General features: G+C 38.0%; 2 protein-coding genes across 4 annotated transcripts in view; one reads left to right on the forward strand and one right to left on the reverse strand.

Moving 5' to 3' along the window:
• The window catches only part of LOC104565831 (low-density lipoprotein receptor class A domain-containing protein 4), a 322,211-nt gene that overhangs the window by 287,570 nt on the left and 13,644 nt on the right, over positions 1–20,997 (forward strand). Inside the window, exons 6-7 of one of the 2 annotated variants that reach the window (XM_088533758.1) lie at positions 17,112–17,134; positions 19,214–19,456. In XM_088533758.1, the coding sequence (XP_088389884.1) occupies positions 17,112–17,134; positions 19,214–19,456 (266 nt within the window). Of the gene's footprint in view, positions 1–17,111; positions 17,135–17,859; positions 17,903–19,188; positions 19,457–20,997 lie in introns of those variants that run through there. The other variant, XM_088533755.1, reaches the window with a different exon arrangement.
• Positions 324–17,583, reverse strand: MIMS1 (mitochondrial inner membrane scaffold 1). Of its 2 annotated transcripts, none has more exons than XM_088533759.1 (5): positions 17,538–17,583; positions 6,230–6,347; positions 4,482–4,954; positions 2,216–2,327; positions 324–895 (listed from the first exon to the last, which is right to left on the reverse strand). In XM_088533759.1, exons 3-5 carry the CDS (start codon positions 4,928–4,930, stop codon positions 629–631), a joined length of 828 nt encoding a protein of 275 aa, XP_088389885.1. In that variant the 5' UTR covers positions 4,931–4,954; positions 6,230–6,347; positions 17,538–17,583; the 3' UTR covers positions 324–628. The 2 variants fall into 2 exon arrangements, with proteins under 2 accessions (XP_088389885.1, XP_088389886.1); XM_088533760.1 differs by lacking the exon at positions 17,538–17,583 and adding an exon at positions 16,371–16,520.

Consider the following 20,997-nt stretch of genomic DNA (forward strand, 5'->3'; position numbering starts at 1 on the left):
ATCCCTTTCAGCCAAGAGATTTCTCAAACGTTAAGACATTTTCCAGGAAAGGTTCATATTCTCAGCCTGCCTGTCAGCTGCCAAAGCTCAGCTGAAGCCAATGTAGTTGTACCAACTTTCACAGGCTGAGTTGCTCATCCATCGATTCCTCCATGTGCAGAGTCGGGGATACTGGTCCGTGTCCGAGTTGAGAGATGACAGTGGCTAAATAGGCCTGGCTACACATACTCTGAAAATCCCCAGTAGAAATCTTCTTTCTTGCGTAATGGAAGATTCATCTGACAGAATAATAACTGTGCATTAAGATAGGGCAAGAGTAGAAAGGTGCTTGTGGAAGAGACATCTTCGTTTTTGACGAAATAATAGGGAAGAAGTGTTGATGCTGTTAGCCACTGGACAGATCAACTTCTAATCTGAGATTCATTTTTGTTTTTCTAAAGGGAAATGTTACAACTACCCTCCCCCAGGGAACTTTAGCCTTGATGAGTGCACAGAATTTTTAATCCACAGAGCAACTGTAGTCTCCAGACAAAAAGAAAAAAAAAAGAACTCAGAAGTGCACTTTGTATCTCCTGCCTCAAAGCGTTAAAGTGCTAAGTTTGATATATCCAGCAATTAAGCATCTTTCCTAGTCCTTTATTTTTTTAAATGAAACTTTATCTTTGGTTTCCTGTATCTTTTCTGTAATTTTATCCTTTGTTTCTTCCATCTTTTCTGTAATTTTATCCTTTGTTTCCTCCATTTTCTCTGTAATTTTATCCTTAGTTTCCTCCATCCTGTCTTGCAGATACTCCTTTACTGGTGGTGGTGTGGACATGTAGCCACTTTTACGTAGATACTTGACAGTGATGGACGTTCCTCCTAAAGTCACAGTGTATCTGGCAGGAGTTGCAATCTTAAACCAAAGAAAACACCATATGAAAAAGAAAAATCATCAAACAAAAGGCATTTTTAATATTAAGAACTTATCTAGCATCAATGTCACATACTAAAAATTCCATTTATAAGGGAATAAACCAATTTAGAGTACATTCTCCAGAAACACATACCTTTTATCTGAAGTATCCTTCTGGAAAAAATAATGCAGGCATTATGCTTTCTTAAAAAAAGAAACAAACAAAACAAACAAAAAAAGGCCTCCTGCACAGCTTGTGGAAAGAGCATTAGGTGTCTCAGGATGCAGTTCAGAACAGGCAGCCTGTGCACATTAAGCCATCCAAGCAAACAGGAAATACTGACAACAGGGTATGCTTTAAACTCCAAACTTCACAAGAGCATTGGCATTTAACTTTGGGCCCAAAAATAGGAACCACGCATAGAAAACCAAAGTTGAAAGAGACCTTGAGAGGTCCCCTAAACTTAACCCAGTAAACCAGGTCCGTTACTCCAGAAAGTTTAGACTTAACCAGGTCTTTCAGAGTGTCAAAGATAAAGCCTCCAATCTTTTATTTGCAGCCTCTTCTGTTGATTCCTCATCTTGAAGGTACACTTCAAGACTGCCAGATCTCACAGTCATAATATATATATATATTTTGCCTTTAACCACAGGGATATATCAGTTTCTTTAGGTACAGGAATAATTGGCAAAAACAATGCTTTCACTTTTTTTTTTGTTGTTTGGGAAAATAATCCCTATAAGTAAAAGATTAAAAAAAAAAAATCTCATTTCAGAAATCAATCAGATTGTCTCTCCTTCCACCACATCCTATGCTGTTCATTTTGGTGTACAGCACCTGGCATGTTTACAGTTTCCCAAGACAGACTGTGCACATGTAAAGCCAAAATGATACCCAAACCTGACTGCAATAATCAAGAATTAAGGCAGAAAGACTAAACTAAAGAATCCTTGAGGAAAAAAAAAAACCAACAACTGTACTTTTACCTGAAAAAAATTGAATTGTGTTTAATATTTATGTCTTTACCCCTTTTAATATGTAAGGGATATAGAGGAAAAACTTAAATATCTGATGGCAGACAACCATTTGGCAGCAAATCAAACAGTTATTTTAAAAAATACAGATGGGCTCCTTAAAGCTACTCAGAGCCATATCAACTTGCATGTCACTATTTTTACTACAAGAAGGAATGCTGAAGTATAAATTTGCAACCAAGAAAAGGAGAAAACAGCATTAATGCTTTCTGATCTAAACAAAAGAATCCTGTTCAGTTCACTAGCAAGATTTAGAGCTTATTTGCAAGCTGTTGTTATACCTACCTTATACAATGCATACGCAGTTAGTGCATTTCCACTTTGAGAATTTTTCAGGATGTTTACTACGCTGTCTGGTAAGCCAATCAATTCTAGGAATGGAACTACATTCACACCTCTATCAAAGAGAGAGAAAAAGAAAAAGGAATAGGGTAGTGATTCACATTACCATTTACATTCTTATATTAAGTCATACAAACTTCGTAATTTTATAGCAAGATGTTTTTTCATCCAAGAAATACACTTGCAAACCTTTTACTCTTGGTCATATGGGCAAATTATTTTTTTCCAGCATTACCCTAGAAATGAGCCATTTACATGAACACTGTTGGGCTTAGCGACTACTAGCATAACTTATGTCCCAGCTTACCATGGAGGCAAGTAGATCTGTTTTACCTAAAAGATCTTTTCCCTTTCTTTTTAAATTTTGGACTAATCTGCAGCATGTCCGGAAGTCTCGAACCTAGAGTCATCCACTATTTTTTATAAATATATAAAAAGGAATATGGCAAGGCAAAGGAAAGGACTGATATAATCTCCAAGACATCAGGGCTCCTGCCCATCTGTTCTACCTGCTCAACACAAGGAGGCACAATCAGCCACAGGGGCTCCTAACACAGCTTCTTTCTACTTGAACACCAAGGAAACCAACAGGAACGCTGAATGATAAAGAGTCTTTCTTTATATTACAGTAGAAAGCTACATCAAGTTATAGAAGACCTGACTTGATAATATTCAGAAATGTTTATTATCCGTGTCGATCAAGTATTTTAAGCGTTTTAGCCTTTTGTGCATGTGATAACTTCATTATCAGGAGCAACAACGGGCAGAAATTTATTAATAGCTACAAAGTAATCAGAATCTACAACTAAATGTCTATCCTCAGAACAGAAAATAAAGTAAAACCTTGTAAAATCTGAAAGACAGCATTATTCAATGTTATTAAATGACTATGGTTTAATCTCATATCGTTATTAGTTATTCTGAAAGTTATGTTTTATGTCAAGAGGTGCTGCTCCTCTAGCATGACAAATTGAAGCTTTGTTATAACTAGTTTCTAATTATATATTTCAGTTGCTTTCATTTGTCAAATGTGCATTTTAGCAGCTAACTGAAGTATTTCAAGAATAAACTACTCAGTCTGAAATGTCTGGATACAAGCATAAACTTGGATTCACCTAAAGCAAAATATTTTAATAGCTCGAGACCTTTATTCCTCTGATATGAGCTAAATTTAGAATGACATTTGGATCTATAGCTCCTAGAAAGGGCAATTATGCCAGCTGGTTAGAGTAACTAAAACAAACACTTGTGTGGTAAGGCATTCTGATGTCAAAGCCCCACACTTGCCACTAAACACTGCCATTGTTTCATGCTTTCTATTATTAAATATACAACACCCACAACCCAGAGGTAAATATTTACTTAGATTTTGCAAACCATTTGCAGATGGATAAAACCTCTTTTATCTGAACTAACAGCTCATAGCTGATGCAGTTGCTTTTTTTCCTAATAAATGCCATTTTTCTAAAGAACATCTGGCATACACTAGAGCTGAACTGAAAAAAACCCTAAGATTAGATCTATTCAATTTATATGTGCTTTTTTTTCTCCCAAATATTTAGTTTTCAATTCAAAAGTGTGGCCTACAGTAGTAACTTCTTCAGTGGCATAACAGGAAAGACAGGAAAGAGAAGTAAAAAAAAAAACCCTACATGGATAATGAAAAGCTCAGAGTGAGGTGCATGATTTGAAAGAACAGTGATGGGGGCACCCTGAGGTCAGAGGGGAGGAAGTGGAGATACTTTTCACCAAAGGCAAAGGAAGAACACATGGATCTTGCTCTACACAGATCTCACCTAGCAATTAATAATCATGAGTGGACGCCACTCCCTTTACCTCGTGAAGGGTTACTAATTAGTTCCATACTGTTTACATCTATGTCTATTTCGGGGAGATTTGCATTCCTTCTAATGTTAACTAAGTATTTAGCAATAACTGCATGTTAATAGCACTTGCACAACACTCATGGATACCACAGAACCACAGAATGGTTGAGGTTAGAAAGGACCTCTGGAGATCATCTAGTCACATTCATGATATTTTGAATATCAATCTTGGCCTTTAACGAAAAATGTAGCCTCCTTTCCCTATTACATACAGAGACAGTTTCTGACATGTAATGGTGATTTATAATACAGAATTTTTCTTTTTTTCCGTGAAAGTGAGTCTCAATGTACCAATAGCATTAGGCACTGCAATATCAACTTACTTCATGGCTGCATAGTAAAAGGATCCAAACCATACAGTGGAGGTCAAAAGATGCACTGGAATCATGACTTTTCCATATTGTTTAAAAGTTTTCTTGAATCGCTGAAAAAGACTAATTGATTTGTCTTGTAACGGGTCAGGGTCTGAAGAAACTGATTCTGCAGGGCTCTGCTGGGATTTATCATCAGCTGAAGTCAAAGCATTTTTCTCTTCTGGTACTTTGTGAGGAGTGTTTGCTGGCTGGGATGAAAACACACGTTTCTTTGAGGCAAACAGTGCTGCACCTGCATGGTGACATCGTTTAGGAGGGCTCAGTGCCAAAATTGCTTTGCATCCAACATTAGATGAGACTGATTGTTCTTTTAAGCACTGCAAGATATTAGTGGGAGAAAAAAACAAACATGTCCCATGAGCCAGCTGAGATGCAGTCTGTAATATGCTCCTTTGCATTTTGATGAAGTGTGGCTGAGGTTCCTATAGAAAGGAAACAAGAGGGACAGAGTGAACAAATTGCATTTCAACAATCTTATTTGTAATTGCTCCAGTACTACTTGAAAAATATCCTCAAATTTTAAATTGCTTTCTATTTCAGGACAAGCAGCACTAATTCTTCTATTTTAAAAGGCCTTCCTTATCTTGCTTTACAGAAATTCTCAGTTTGTTTTGGGATTAATCAAATCATTTCAGTCCTTACTTCTTTAGCATTCCTAGTTAAAACGGCACCTTTACTTAACATACACTGCCCTTCACAGTTAAAATGCCCATTCTGGTCCTCTAAAACCATGCTGAGATGCTCAGTGTTAAGTATTACTTAGATCTGCTTAATCTGACCCAGTTGTTGAAAAGTTACCCTTAAAACTTCACTTTTAGTAGCAACTGAGAATTCAAGTGAAACTTTCAGCATAAGTAAATTTAGCATGGCCCCACTAAATTGTTCTAATAATTATGTGATGCTCTTGAAGAGAGACTAGTATCTATAATTTAAACTAAATTTTGTGTCAATATATTCTTAGACGCAGTATCCTTTTTAATATTCTAGCCTATTCCAATTCCTATTCCTATTCCAAATTGAAAAAACAAAAACCTCACACAGTAAAACCAATGGAGTAAAACCAACAGTTAGAAACGTAACAACAGCCTGCTAGTACCCATCTGTAAAGAATGGGGATGGTGCTGTTGCATGTCAAGTATTAACAAGAGCAAATTTACACTGCAATCTCAGGAGTATAACAATGAAATGAGTATTTGAAAATTGTGGGGAACCTTGTTAGCTTTCTAATTTTGCATACCTAACAGTTATTTCTGAAAGTTCAAATGAGCCATAATCCCTACAAAATACTTTGAGCATGTATAGGCAGCAACAAGTCATCTTCTTCCAGCAATTAGCAAACTATGAACTAATGAACACAATACTCTCTCTCTGTTCATTTCTATAATGACCACAAGTTACTGCACTTCCTTCGCCCAGAAAAGCACCACTGAGCGATTTTGTTTAACAAGTACCAGCTAAGTTAGTTTTAACTTTCAAGTCTTTTGGATGTTATTAGATATTTTATTACCGTAACAATTCTTAACCCAAACTAGAAACCATTTAAACTTGAATTAAATTCCACTATCATCTTTGTTGGGTTTCCCTTCACCAAAAGCCTTGGCTATATGTCAGTCAGGTGTTCCGATAGCAAATTTGTCTAGACTGCCAAAACAGATATATGCTTCATAATGTATTTTTTTAAATAAAGTCATACATACCCTTTATTACTTTACAGATGCTTTACAAAAAAAAATACAAGTTTTTGATGTTTGAAAACTTTTTCTTCTGCTGCTATTTCCCACCTTTCAAATATATTTCTTGAACATACTGAAGACTCTGCCAAAGCAGGAAAAAAAGGCACATTTAGAGAAACAGAAGCAGAGAGAATAGCAAACTAGTATGGTGAAGATTTCTGGTCAGCCTGAAACCTTTCTTCCTGGCAAGAAGAAACCAAGCAGCTATAACCAAGTTCTCCCACCGTTCGCATTTCTCAGAGTACCACTATTGAGTTTTGCTGTCCAGCCATTAGTTTGATAGCACAAAGGTAATATGGTACCAAGCCTCTGTTTAGCTGTCTATGCTGCAAAATATTAAGATATGAAATTGCTTCCAAAACTCCAAAAATAAATATAAAAGAATTCCTCTAAATAAGCAGCAGGTAGACATTACTTAGGTTCAATACTGACTACTCACTAGCCAGTAGCTAACAAAGTGGCCACTGGAAAGGGAGTTTCAAGGCCTTTGCTCACAGAACTAAGTATACAGTAAATCAGGAAATTCAACAGTCATATGATGGCTTTGAAATACAGACATTACCAGTGTTACTGTAAGACTTCTCGTGCCACTTTTGTTTGTCCTTTCTCAGAAGATGGACTTGAAACTCACCAACTAAAGCCTTTCTCTGTGATGTACCTGACCGGTCAAAAAGAAGGGTCTAACTGTTGGGGATAAACCCTGAACCTTAGAAGCATAGATGGCAGCATGATTCTAGCTATGACTAAGAGCATCAGCTTATCTTTTATTTCTCTGCTTTAGTCTTTCGCTAGATAGTTGATATATAAGAAAAGGTTAAAGTGTAAGTCAAAAGTGATAATGCTTGCATTTGGAAGAATAAAAAACATTTTTTTTTAATAGCAAGACTATACATTTCCAAGAAATGCTAATGTATTGTGTAGGTTCTTGCTTTATTTTGCACATCATAATGATGAAAGGGGAGACTTTTGAAATATCAGCAAGTACCAGCTACTATTTAATAGGAATACATACTTAGAGGAGGACAGTGTTAAAATTATGACAGCGCAGGCAAGGCAAATGAGCGAAGTTAATGTAGCATGTACTTTGTAAATTGATTTTATTAGAAATAAATATTAAGAGGAGATGTGAGCACGTTCAATTGTAACTTTTAAAATTACTTGGTTCAACACTGCAAGAAACTTTTTAATAGACCAGACAACTCAAAGTTCACAACATGTCTGTAGTTCAGAAGAAAGATGAAACTGTACTTGTTTCATCCTTTCAAAACATGAGATTACAGCAGCAATCTGTCCTTTAAATTTGGATTAGTGAAAGGAAGTTCTTAATATGCTGTGCTCTCCACATGCAGCACAAGAAACTCTGTAAATCAATGGGTTTGTTGCCTAATTTTATTCACTAAGTACAATACTTTCTCCAGCAAGTTATCAGAGGAATACAAGTTATATGATTACCTACGTAACTTGCAATTGCTAAAAAACCCTCAGATCTAAGAAAGTCAGGACAGTAAACTAAATGTTATATGCAATTGCACCCAGTCACTTTTTAAAAGTTATTTCTTAAATATTCTAGGGCAATTCAACTTTTTTTCTGCTCTTACTTGATGCTGCAGATGCAGCTAAAGGAAAGAAACTAGAAACGTAAAATTATACAGTGGAAAAACTGGTGGTTTGTGGCACGAGAGTATTTTGAAGGTGGGGAAAATTTTGTTTTAAAGTGTCCTCAGTTTCTCTTTTAGGTTTATTTTTAAAATGCTACAAGAAAAAAGAAAAAAAAAAACCACACACACAGAAGTCTAAGATCATGTATAGGTGTTTTCTGCTCGTGTGGTCAGTAGTTCTAGGACAAAATATGAAACAATGAGTAATGCTTCTGGGGTAAGATTTCTTCAGTGTTGTTGTATTCTGGCCAATTATTTAGCAGAAACTCCAGCCGGCTGTAAATCAAGCTGAAAAGGTCTTTGCTGTTCAGGGCATGCTCCTTGTTGGGATTCTCACACATCCATTTAGTTTCTGAAGACATTGCTGTCTCCTGACAAGTTATTAACAAGACCTCCAACAAAGGAAGTGCTCTAGCCACCTCTTAACAAAAGCAGAATTCAACTTCTCATTACAATGACAGAGGTTTTGTTTACAGAACTTTTGTACTTTTATTTTAACTTAGGTCATCTTTGGCATAAAACTGATGAACTCCAGGAATATCTCATCTCTTGCATTTGCTGTGCTACATTTTTGCATTCCAGTGCTACTAGGAAGAGGAGATTAGACTTGCTTTTCCTCCTGAGGACAACAGAAGGTCAGCATGCCACAGGGTAGGCTTGGATGATAATCACTAACTGATTGTTTTGGATATGTGTGAACAATTCAAGCAAAAAGAAACACAAGATCATAGTATGTGGTGCCAAGCCAAGCCAATATAAGTGGAAAAGAGTTTGACTTTGCACAGTCCGTCTGCTGTAGGAAAGAGAAGTCATGACAGAGATGCAGTCAGAGGAAGCTTTCTCAGGCTTATTTAAAAACAATCATCCTGTTACAACAAATTTTGAGCTACAAAAAAAATAGACAATGGGGGTAGATTTAAAATGGCAAAAATTCGAGCACAAGTTCTTTTGAAAAAAGAGGTCAATAACTATTAAAAATCATCTGAGGGAATTAAGGATAGAGTATATGTAAACTATACTGGCTTATTTCTCATCTTAGTTGTACCAGAATCACTCTGGACACACTACGTAAATATGGATGGTTTTAAAACAGATTCATTTGTTCTGCTACTATTCGAAAAGAAAATATTAATTATACCACAAGAGAGTTCCCACTCAAAGTCTATGAGCCTTTTCCACTCCCAAGGCACCATTCTATGAAGTCAGAAAATTAATCTACATTCTTGTCATTTTATAGTGTAAAATCAAGTAAACTGAGGCTTAGGTTTGGTATATACAATTTTGAAAGGACACGATCCACATTTGGTTAAGATTTCATCCTTAAATTTGTTCCTTTCAAGAACTTACTAACAGTGTAGTCATAAAAATTGCCAGATATTAAGCTAATAAGAGAGACAGACATAACTGAATGGAAAAAGATGTGCGTTGCAGAAGAGCTGAGAACACATTTTAAAAGCATTTCATCAGTAATGCAATAGATGCAAAGCATCGAAGTTTTTTGAAATTCAGTATGAAATATGACTATATATCTCCTAGTAACTGAAATGTTCCAGCATAGCATGCAGACTCTTCCTATGGATGGGAAAGGATGGTGAACTTCTATGCACAGTAAGTTTGCCCTTATTCTCCATATCAATACATCAACAGTATCTGAATGAACACGGAGAACTGACATATTGACCGTAGTTACACCTGCAATGTCCCTGGAACAATCTGTTATTTATTCTAAACTATGAAATTGGTTTAGAATTTGAAGTTTTGGTATCACTATCTGTCTAATCTTGCTAACCAATCAGGGCAATCCCCCAGATTATTTATTTTGCATTACTGCCTTTACCCTAAAATGTAGGATCATAATGGCAAACTTATTAAAATCTTTGCCAAAATCATATCAAAACTATCCAAGGATTTTACCTCTTGCAGACAGATTACCATAAAAGCATTAACCGAATTCCATCATGTCTAAACTATACAATAGCTTCACTTCATAAGTACTATATTATTAATTTCTAAAATTACAGTGCAATACTGATACAAGAACAGAAGTGATAACCCCCTTTTTACCCTTATTTTATCAAAGCTACTGTTTTTCTTACTAAAGCTTAGTCACATATTTCTGGTAAAATAAGTTTATTGAGGTCACAAAAGTAGATACTGCTATGATCTTCTGATACTTAAATTTTCAGAAATAGCAGAACAAAAAGCAGCTTTAAGTAGAAGAAAAGTTCTTAGAGAGCTTTAAGAATTCTGACTGGCCAAACTCGGGAGGTAAAAAAAGTAGGAAGACCTTATACAATGTTTACGTGTGGTGTTAGAAATCTGGAATGCTAAATAGGAGGCTGCACAGCTAACCTGCTTTCAATAAAACGTGACAGTGGTACCCCCATTTTCCTCTCTTGAAAGGCATTATATCTCAGAGTTCTATCTATTGAACCTGATGTAAAAAAGTATGAATATACTGTCTAATTATTTTTAAATAAAACATTATAATTGTTTACAATGCTTTCTGCTCTCCAGAACTATTTTTTTTTTTATTGACTGGTACTATTTTACCTCATTAACTCTGCATTCCAGTTTTGAAGTATCGAGCATCTATGCTCTGTTTATTCCTTCAGAAGTTTCATTCTGCCCTCTACCGATTTTCTACATAAATACACCTCAGACACTTAACACTCCAAAGGTCTAGCGAGCAGGTCTTTTCACCACAAACATTCTTCTCAAGCGTACGTCTGCTAGCTGATCTATCCATTCCTACAGCTCCAAAAAAGTAAAAACAAACAGAGGGGGAATGGTGACAGGAAAACAATACATACATTATTTTCAGTTACAAGGTTCGTACATAATCTCTTTCTCAGTGGGAAGAGACAAATATAACAGGAAAAAACAATAAATAAAAACTGCCCCCCTTTTAAAGTGCAATTTAATTAAGGGTTTTGGCCATTTGTCACTATACATACACATAAGTAACTGAAAGAAGGAAGTTGGAAAGTTAAGCTTTCAGAGTTTAATTGAGTCTTCCTCAAAACTAGGGGAAACACAGCTATGCTATAAAGGTTAAAAACAAACAAATAAACAAAAAAACCCACTAAAAGCAACAAAAACCCAACAACTATCAATCCAGAGGAGTAAGCATCCATTTATTTTGCCCTTCTGCTTGTTACTACATAATAAACAACATCTTTGTTACTCCCAGTTCAAATTCTCTATCCTTTCTCTTCCCTTTGCTTGTATGTTTTCCCAAGCAACTACTACTAGCTTCTTCCTTATATCTTCCAATGAATTATTTGTTTATTCCCATTATAACACCAGTGTTTTTTGTTCTGAGGGTTTTCAGCCAGCGGGCTATTAACATGGGGAGCAGGGATGGCAAATTAGTGGGAAGTTTTTACTAAATAACCCAGAAAGGGCTGCAAAAAATATTTACAGAAGCCAGCCTAATGCCAGCAGTTCACTACATATGGCTTTGAACTCCCTTTGAAAGGGAAAAAACCAAAACAAAACAAAAAAAAAAAACCTCACACAACTAGCAACTAATACAGATCACTTTTCAATTCTTTATTGAAACAGATTATGATTACTGAAAATTGACTATGATTTCAGTTTTAATGAGAAAATTAATCCAACTTTCACTTGGTGCAGGTTGAAAGGGGTGAGGAATCTGCCAAGTATCTTACAGAGTTCTGATTCTGCACTTCAACACACACAGGAAAACATTAGAAACATGACTATTACTTCTATGTTCAGAGTTCAGATATTTCTTTTCTCAAGCTTTGCTACTTCCATGCACATCTCTTCAACAAAGTCATCAGTAACAGTCAAAAGATGACAGACAAAACTGAACTCCAGCTTGCTCAAAACTTCCTGTAAACTCATTTCTGAATTCATAGCTCAGATTCCAGTATGCAAGCATACTGGAAGTAGTTAAGACTTCACTGACGTATAAGATTTAGATTATTTAAACAGCTCTTGGAGTTCTAATGATACATTTGTGCATGCAAGAAATGATGAAAACTGCAGACATACTAAGAATATTCTAACTTTTACTGCAACAGCTTGTGCTAACGCCATCAGAGCTGAGCCTTTGATCAGATCATAAAATATAGGTATTCAAATACTTTCTCTTGACTAACTTTAGAAAGCAAAGGTAAACAAAAGAATTTGGAATATGCTTACATTTAGACCCTACTATCAACTTTACACAGCCTTTTCTCTCATAGTGCACTGTGGCTTCCAAAACCATTTGCTTCCTGACCTTGGTAAATGCCAGGTCCTTTGCACACTGTCTTGTCTCATAGTTCTGTGTCCCTGTCCTCAATAATCCAATTGCGATCAATAGTACTAATTGTAATTTAATTGTTACATCATGTATTTTGCATTTAAATTGTTACAAGCTACTTAAAGTAACAGCCCTCAGTACATTAACAAGTCTTTCACCTTTCGATATTCACGAGAAGTGCTTCCAAGCTTTCAGAAAACGCGCTTACAAAAACTCCTTAAGCCGTAGAAAATAGGAATATACATAAAACAGCCTCAAACTGCAAAAAGTCAATTTAAATATGAACAGAATTCACAGTGGAAGAGTTAGATTCAAGATTTTCTTTTATTCACTCACTACATTTATTTCATATTTTTAAACATGGCAAAACTGTCATTTATTCAGGGAAAAAAAAAAAAAGTTCAGCTTTCAGCAGAATCCTGTTGGCAGAAATCCACTTCAGCATAAATCTTTCCTAAATATTCAAAAGTCACTGTTGAATTCTCTGTTGCGAATTCAGACTTGCCCATATGGGGAAATATGTGTAGTATCAATCATCAAATCTTGAAAAATTATGTGTGAAAAGGCTGATCATAACATTTACAGAACACACACATGCTCAAAAACATACTCGCCGTCTAATTGTTTTGTAAGTGCTATTCCCCACAGTTCTACAAGTGAACGCGACTATTCCTACAAAAGAAGTATTATTGTTACTGAGATCTTGTCTACATGGGACAGTATTTGATTGTTGAATGGATAAACCATCTTGCCCAGCATTCAGTTTAGTGCCTTCTAGAGCATCTTTTGCTTGGTGAACAGGATTGCTAATGTCCCCACCCTTCTGAAAAACAAAATGACACAATCTGCAGGTGTCAGAAAGCACCAGACACACAAATCAGCAACATTAGCCCTGGAGGAGCTCTGGACAAAGTTTCAATAACAGGACTCCAAGATCCTGCTCAAATCTTAAGTAGCACACCAGATATTTTTATAAAAGGGTACCACTAAACCCCTGCAGAGGTTCCCTTTCAGCTTACGAAGATTTCAAACAATCCTGTGAATACCAGCAGGAGCCTTTCAATCAATAAAGCACTTTGCAGCATTTTGACTTGTCCCTTCCCATGCAACCCCAATTTTTTGAGCCACTATCAGGACAGGAGTCCTAACAAAACCAGATTACAGCACCAGAAGCATATACTGCCTTCAAGGTGGCAAAGGCAGATAATTACATCATTCCAAAAACTAGGAATTACTTCCTCCTACCTAAAAATATGGCAAAAGGTTTTATAAACCAGGAGGATAGAAATGAAGCTGCAATGCTAAAAGAAATTGCATCACCATTAACCACAGAGAAAAACATAAATTAGCATTTTGATTTTCTATCCAACTTAACAGTGTGGAATTTTTTAGGGAACCTGATACAAATAGTAAAGATCTTCGCACAGCAAGTAGACTTCTTTCTATTGACATCCTTCGAGATTTACTTTAAAGGGAAAACAAATGAACAAACAGAAACAGGCATGTTGGACATGGAATCAGTGATAGTGTATTGTGCTATTCATAAACTCTACCTGTTCTTTTTTTTTTTTTTTTTTTTTTTAAAAAAACAGAGTCAGGTTGTGAACTCTACATAAGCTTCAGAGGTGGTGGTCTCTGTCAGCCTGTAGTTTTGCCAAAACTGCCAATGACTGCAAGACATCAGGCCCTCAAAAAGTGCTCGTTGCAGAGTCAAGGAAAGAGTACATAATATGAAGCCATGAATAAGGTCCTCAGGATTAATTCCTCTATGGCATCTACCCACATCATCTAACTTCAAAATAAGCTACTCTTTGCATGAGACATCTTAAAACATTATGGCAGACTTCTAAAAATACAGAGAAGCCTACGGTAGAATGTGAACCGCAAGATACCTCGCTGAACGCTGGATATTTATTAAAAAAAAAAAAAAAAAAAAACACAGCACATACATGACATGGAGCTCTGTGAATTCACAAACTTATGACCGATACAGCTTCAACTGATGAGGCCTACTTATGGCCTATATATAATGCTACTACTATTGCTTAGGAAAGAATACACAGTCAAAAAAAAAAGACTTCCCAGACAGCATCTTCTGTATCTAAACAACGCTTAAACCATTCCTAGTAGCTACAGAAAATGTGACTCTTGTTCTTGCATAGTGTGCTGTAATACTCATAGGCAAGAAAGAAACAAGAATATACAGTCTCAGTTTTATTGTCAAGAATTCTTGCTCCTAAAAAGTGAGAACAATATCTAAGGAAAAATGACTTCCTGTAGATTTCTCTCACAAGGCTAATCTCACTGGTGTCCAAAAAAAAAAAAAAAAAAAAAAAAAAAACCCACAAACCAACAAACCTATAAAATTCAAGTCAGGTTCTTCTGTAGATAGGGCATTCAGCATTCGTAATACCTCTCTCATACATAATCCTGTGTCTGCTAAAGAATTTAAGCTGCAGACATTTCTTCAGAAGCATTTCAAAAGGATCTCTTTCTACTTGACTACTTTCACATAATGTCCAAAAATTCTGTGATTTCTAACCCTGTGTCAAAGCTATGTAGTATTATCTGCTTGCCCTTCGTTCCAGCTTTCTCTGGCGACCACAGAAGCTTTATGTTTCTAGGAAATTATGCTCAACATTAAAATTTCTATATTTTCAACCTCACACCTACCTCTGCTGTCCAATACTTTCAAACACCTTTTTACTTACAATCATGGGGCAGCATAAATTATGCAGAGCTATATACCTACCAGCACAGCAGAATAAAAAACTCTTTTGAATGAGGAAAGTAATACTGCATACATTTATTTTTAATGAGATAGCTCTGTAAATATGAGTTCTAAGACTTATATATTTTTGAAGCAAGTCCTAAACAACTTTCCTCATTTTTTCATTCAATGGAAGTAACAGCAAGTGAATTAACTCCTAGTCCTGAATTATCCACTCTAAACTTTAAGACCAGATCAAAGCAATACAGATGATGCTAAAGATATAAATCTGAAAATGTTTATACACAGCACAGCAAGGTTTATTAACATTACAGAAAGAATTAAGCAGTGTAAAGCCACCACTTACCGACCTCATTAAAGAGGTTTGCCTATTCTATAGGAAAGACACAGAGAGAAGTTCAGGTTTACCATGCTACTATATACAGAGAAAAAAAATTCTTTGAGCAAAATGCATTCTATTGTGATCAACAAAAACTGAGGTTTGTGTTTCAATAAAGAAAAAGAAGAAATCAAACAAACAACAACAAAAAAACCTCTTCTTCAGAAAGAATTACTCTGTGCCCTAGGAGAGTGGGAAGAAAAAGACTTCATCTAATTTTACAGTTAGTAAAATCAGCTTTAAAATCCACAAAACATTAAGAGCATGCAGTTAACAGACTGGCAAATGCTAGGTCAAAGTACCAGCCTAACAGTTAAAATAAAAGTGCCTTGACATTCTATTCAACTCTTTCATCAGCCACTTCTGGAATAAACCTACAGAACTTACAGAACAGCTGTAGAGTTATTTTATTTTTACTTACAATTCAAAAAAAACTATTTAGCTGTAACCTACTGTTATATCTCATAATTTGTTCACGAGGATCTGAACAGTTGAACCACTGTTCTCTCCCCTCCTACCACTCAATGCTGTGAGAGCTCCTACCCGAGGAGCTTTAGAGAAACAGGTTGTAACTCTCCAGAGACACAATCACTGCTATGCAACTTACGGTTTGATTTGTTTGTGTAATGACTGTTACATATGGTAAAGGTCAGTTTTGGACAAGATTAAACAGCAGAGTCACGGGATTGAAATATATAGCCCAACTAAGCTATATCTAGGAACATGACCAATGCAAACTAAGGGTAGTTATCAGAGATAAAGAGACATTCTGCCTCACAAAGCCTCAGTTTCTTCATCTGCATAAAAACACAGCCACACCAGCTTATTTGGAGAAGGCAGAAGCTACAGCAGCAAAATTAAATGATTTTTATAAACACACTATAAATAAATAAATAAAAATCACACCATATCTTTTCCAGACAGCTACTATGGTCTGCAAAGTAGATTTGTAGGTAGCCACTAAAGTGTTTAAACTTCTTACATGTCTTACACATGCTAAAAGACAGTACGGATTGTCTGATCAATTCTGGCTAAGCACAAGCCAGCTGATATCTATCCACCCAACTCAATGGATAATTATTTCCGCCCCTCGATGGGAACACTTCTCAGAGCACAGCAAGGGCTCCTTCTCAGTGTTGCCACAGATGTCAGTCCTTTTACCTCAAACAGCCCTGAGCTAAACAGGCAGCAAGCACCTGCTGTCAGCAATACCGAGGTGGCAGGGGCATGTCCTATAGGCATGCATTTCACACAGAGAGGCAGCTGCAAGTCAAAAAATATATATATTGGCATAGGCAGCAATATATGACCTAAATTAGGAGCCCGTTCCCTGCAGCTTCTTAAACTAGTGTGTAATTTTGGAAAACTTTCAAGTTTATGCATAATAGCAGTGGCACTTTAGGGTCTAGGTAAGTTGAGCAATGCTTTCAGTTGGAGTCTACTTAACAATTAGGCTCGGTAAGAAATTCTGCAACATTTAATGTGCTGCTTTCTAAATTTATGCTTCTCTTTTCAGCAATGGACATAAACGGCAGTGAATGTGTAGGCTTCTTATTTTGTTTTTAAGTCTCCAGCATGAATTCTCGTTGCATTTAAAAGGTGAACATGACTTGTCTAACAGTCTTACCATAAAGGCTTATGATTTCTAACAAGGAGATTCCCCAGATAACTCCCACAGCTAATTACCAGCGGCAGTCTCCTAATGCACAGCCTAGAGTCGTGCAAAGTTCAGCCAGCCACTCCTTCCTACGCAGTCAGAGGCCTCCAAAGCCCATCCAGCAAAACAAAAACGAGTGCTGAAGGCTCGCTATGGTCAGGGCCAGGAGTTCAACTAATGAGCTGATAAGAAGGGCAAAAATCGTGAAGAAGGAAACAAAACCAAAAAAAAAAAAATAAAAAAAAAAAACACAAACAAGCAAGCAAGCAAACAAACAAAAAAGAGCACACGGAAACCACACACACACACAGTAAGTAAACAAAACGAGGAGGAAGCCGCGGGGCTCGAGCCCGCTGCCCCTGCGGCCCCACGCGAGGCCCTTGCGAGGGCACAGACGGGGCCGGGGGCCGCATGCGCGCCGAGGGGGCCGCGCGGCAGCCGCAGACCCTGCGCCCCAGGCCACGAACCCGAGTGCCGGCGGCCCTTGAAGGAGGGCCCTGCCCCCCCCGCCGCCAGAGGCGGCCAACGGCCGCCAACGGCCGCCCGCCTCGCCGCCCCCCCGCAGCGGTACCTCGCGGCCGGGCGCGCGCCGCTCCTCAGGGGCGCTGCGCGATGGAGAACCCCGGGCGGCGGTTGAGCCAACGGCCGCTCCTGCCGCCGCGCGCTGCCCGCGCCTCCCGCCCCCGCCTCCCGCCCGGGAAACGTGCAGCAGCGCCCGTCCCCACCATCACCTTGAGGGCAGCGCGGCCGCACTGCGCACGCGCGGCTCGCGCGGCGCCTCCTGGGAGCTGTAGTCACTGCCTTGCCCGCCGCGCCGCCGAGCGCCCCCACGTGCCACGCGTGCGCCCCGAGGGCTCCCTCCCCGGATGTGACGTGCCTCTCGTTGCGTTGCGGGAGCGTCACTTCCGCAAACAGGATGGCGGAGCGCCGCGCTCGGTGAGTGGCGCGTGTCCGGCCCGCCGGGCCCGGCGGCGAGACCGCGGCGGGGCCGGGCACGAGGCCGCGCGCGAGGCGGCGGCGCCGGCGCGGGGAGGCTGGCGCAGGCCCCACCCCTCCCCCCCCCCCCCCCGGCGCCGCCGCCGGAGGGCCCTTGGAGGGGGGCGGGGCCGCCGGAACTCGCCGCGTGACGTCGCGGCGCTTCCGCTGGGTGCGCGGGGAGGATCCGTTAGCTGTGTCCCCGTCCCCCCCCCGGAGAGGGCGCTGGGGGCCTTTGGGTTCCCTGGTGACTTCGTTTTAATCTATTTTATTTATTTATTATTTGTTTTTAAAAGGAGTGTTTCTTGGAGAGTGTTAAAATAGATACAGTCTTTATAATGAAAAAGATACTTCTGTGAATTGCACTTGGAGGTGGTGCACTGTGAGGAAGGCCTTTCTGGGCCTCGTTTGCTACCCGTGTATTTGGTTTCTTGTGGCCCTCATCAGGAGACGTAGGTTGCAAGGTTGTGAAGTGCTCATATCCTTCGTTAGACTGAAGTAGGCAACTGTTTCAGCAGTGGAGTTGCCAAATTGCTCCTCCTGTGCCCCGCTGAAAAGTGGGTGCCCTGCTTCCTCATTATGGTAGAAGGGTGGGCTGTTCTAAAGCCTAAATGAGCTTTGTACTTATACTATGTTGCCATATAGAATGTACAGATACAAAGCAGCAATAGAGAAATGCAATTACAGCTGAAGAATCTTGGTGTTACTGAAGCTTGAGACATAGTGGTTGTTTTTGGCAAACCAAAAATTTCTGAAAATCTGGAATTGATATGAAAATTTTCTATGGAAAATAAATATATATATTTTACTTGTTTGCTTAAGGGCATCACTCTGACAACATACCTAGTTAAAAGACGAACTCAAAGCATTTTATTGGATTGGGCTTCTAAACAGAAAGTGATTTTTAGGTTACATCTTACTGGGGTTGGGTTGCGAACAAAAAAGGAGGGAGGTTGCAAACTCAAAAAGGCAAAAAGCTTTGCAGCTGAATAAATAAATAAAGCCATGAGATTCAGAGATGAAAAACAGAGATATATCTCCATTGATCTTATTATAAAAGAGTACCTCGAAATTCCATGTGTTTTATTTGGCTGCCTTCATTAAATTTGAAGTCTGTGTTTTTTATGTTATCTATGCCAAAGGCCTGTCATTTTTTTCAGAACAGTATTATTGCAATTAAAAGTTATTACAGTAATTGAGACTAAGTTAAATTCAATAATGACAACAGTATTTTTTTTTCTCCTAAGGTTTCTGTTTTGATCAACGAATGAGATTAATATCTCAAAAATGGCTGATTTAACTAAAATAGAGGAGCAAGAAGCTGAGAAGAGCTTGTCTGAAGAAGTAGAAAGAAAATCTCATACTCTAGAGAAAGATTCAGGTATCAATTTGGAAGCCAAGGGCTCAACTTCAGATACAGGGCATTCCACTGAAAATGAACTTGCTAGTGATAATCAGGACAACACAGCAAAAAAGAGGAAATTAGATCCTGAGGATGACACTCCAAGGAAAAAAGTGAGTATCATTTGTTTTGACCCATGTTCAAATTCTTGTCTCAAAGCCTTTGCTCAAAAGAAGACAGAAAATATTTGCTTGTGTGAACCACCAAATGTCAGAATTAATTCTGTGGATAGCATCCAAGGAAAGTAAGAGATGCAGAAGTTGTGTTGGACTTCTCGAAAGAAGAAAAGTGGTACTAATTAGAATATGTAAAAAGTCTGATCTCAGAGCATGCTGGGGATGGAAAGGAAGTCTATTTCTAAGATTATTTTTCTGGCCTCTATGTGGTATCAGTCTGATAGCATCCAAGTTACCTATCATCAATTAGTAAGTCTTGTATTTTGAGTCATACTGTGTATTAAAATAATTGTGCGTGGGAGGTTCTCCCATATTTTGTCCTTAATCCCCTGGATAAATTATAATCTGGAAAACTCTAGCAAGCGCATCTTCTGTGGTATAGTTTTAGTATAATTCATTAGGGAGAGGAAGGACTGAAAGCTTTACGGGTACCTGTATTTTATTTTGTTTAAGACAACAAAAATTGCTTTTCCTTCTAACTGGGAGGGTGAAAAGGGGGAATAATAAGAAACAGTCTTAAGCAAAACACTCTAACATGAATTTCTACAAGTGGCATATGTAATGTCCAGTCGAATTTTGACCTTTTTGGATGTTTAAGCATAATTTGAGAAGGTATTTGATCTCAAGGTTTGTTTGTCCGTTCAGATTGTTTTCCTGGATCTTAATTCATGGACACAACATCTGATAAAATAGAGTGCTCTTTGTTTTCGTTGCAGCATTATTACACCTTGCATCTTTCTAATAAAGAGCAGTTTTGCAATTAGGTTTGGGAGATAAACATAGCGTTTTTTTGGTGTGGTTTAAAGGTATAGAGAAGTGATTACTTTGAATGTAGCTGCCAGCTGTCTAGATACTAGCACTGATGACTTTACAGCTGTACTTGAAGTAGCTGGGATGTGTTTAAGGATTGTGTGAATGTCTCCCACACTTGTCAGTCAGCTTTTCTAGCCTAAGTCACCTTCACTGGCCATTCAAGGAACTGTCTGTGCTTATGCTAAAAGACTAGAAAGGATCAAAATACTCCTTGCTATATCGCTCAGCCGAGAGACCAGTGCTAAACAGATAGTGGGGGTCATAGCTATTCCAGAGAAGTATGTCTGTGTATGTTCTGTATGTTACCAAAATTATCTGAAACGCCGGAGTATTAATGAAGTGCATTAAAATCAGAGAAACCTTCCTTTCTCTCGAGAAACTCTTAATTTAATAATAACGTGTCTGGATATTGACTTATATAGTAGATTACTCTTGAGAATAGTGCTTAATTATATGAACTCATACTGGATAGACCTATATGGGATATTTATAAATGTTGACTGATGAGAGTCCTTCGTTATTGTTTATACTATTATTTCAGATGCTTTAGACCACCTGGTACAATTTTGTTAGTCCTCTGTTTTCTGTTACTTTGTAATTTTTGCATAATTTATTTTTATTGCATACTATGTATAAAACTGGGTATTATTTAAACAAGGAGAAAA

The sequence above is a fragment of the Tinamus guttatus genome, unplaced genomic scaffold (assembly GCF_059628265.1).
Source record: "Tinamus guttatus ecotype Peru unplaced genomic scaffold, ASM5962826v1 Tinamus_guttatus_pri_ptg000520l, whole genome shotgun sequence".
Lineage (NCBI taxonomy): Eukaryota > Metazoa > Chordata > Aves > Tinamiformes > Tinamidae > Tinamus > Tinamus guttatus.

Excerpts from the sequence above, each read along its gene's own strand:
- MIMS1 (XM_088533759.1), bottom strand. The coding sequence starts at position 4,930 with ATGCAAAGGAGCATATTACAGACTGCATCTCAGCTGGCTCATGGGACA. Across the intron at positions 2,328-4,481 it reads TTTTACTATGCAGCCATGAA|AGGTGTGAATGTAGTTCCAT; the intron begins GTAAGTTGATAT and ends TCTCTTTGATAG. Across the intron at positions 896-2,215 it reads CTGCGTATGCATTGTATAAG|ATTGCAACTCCTGCCAGATA; the intron begins GTAGGTATAACA and ends CTTTGGTTTAAG.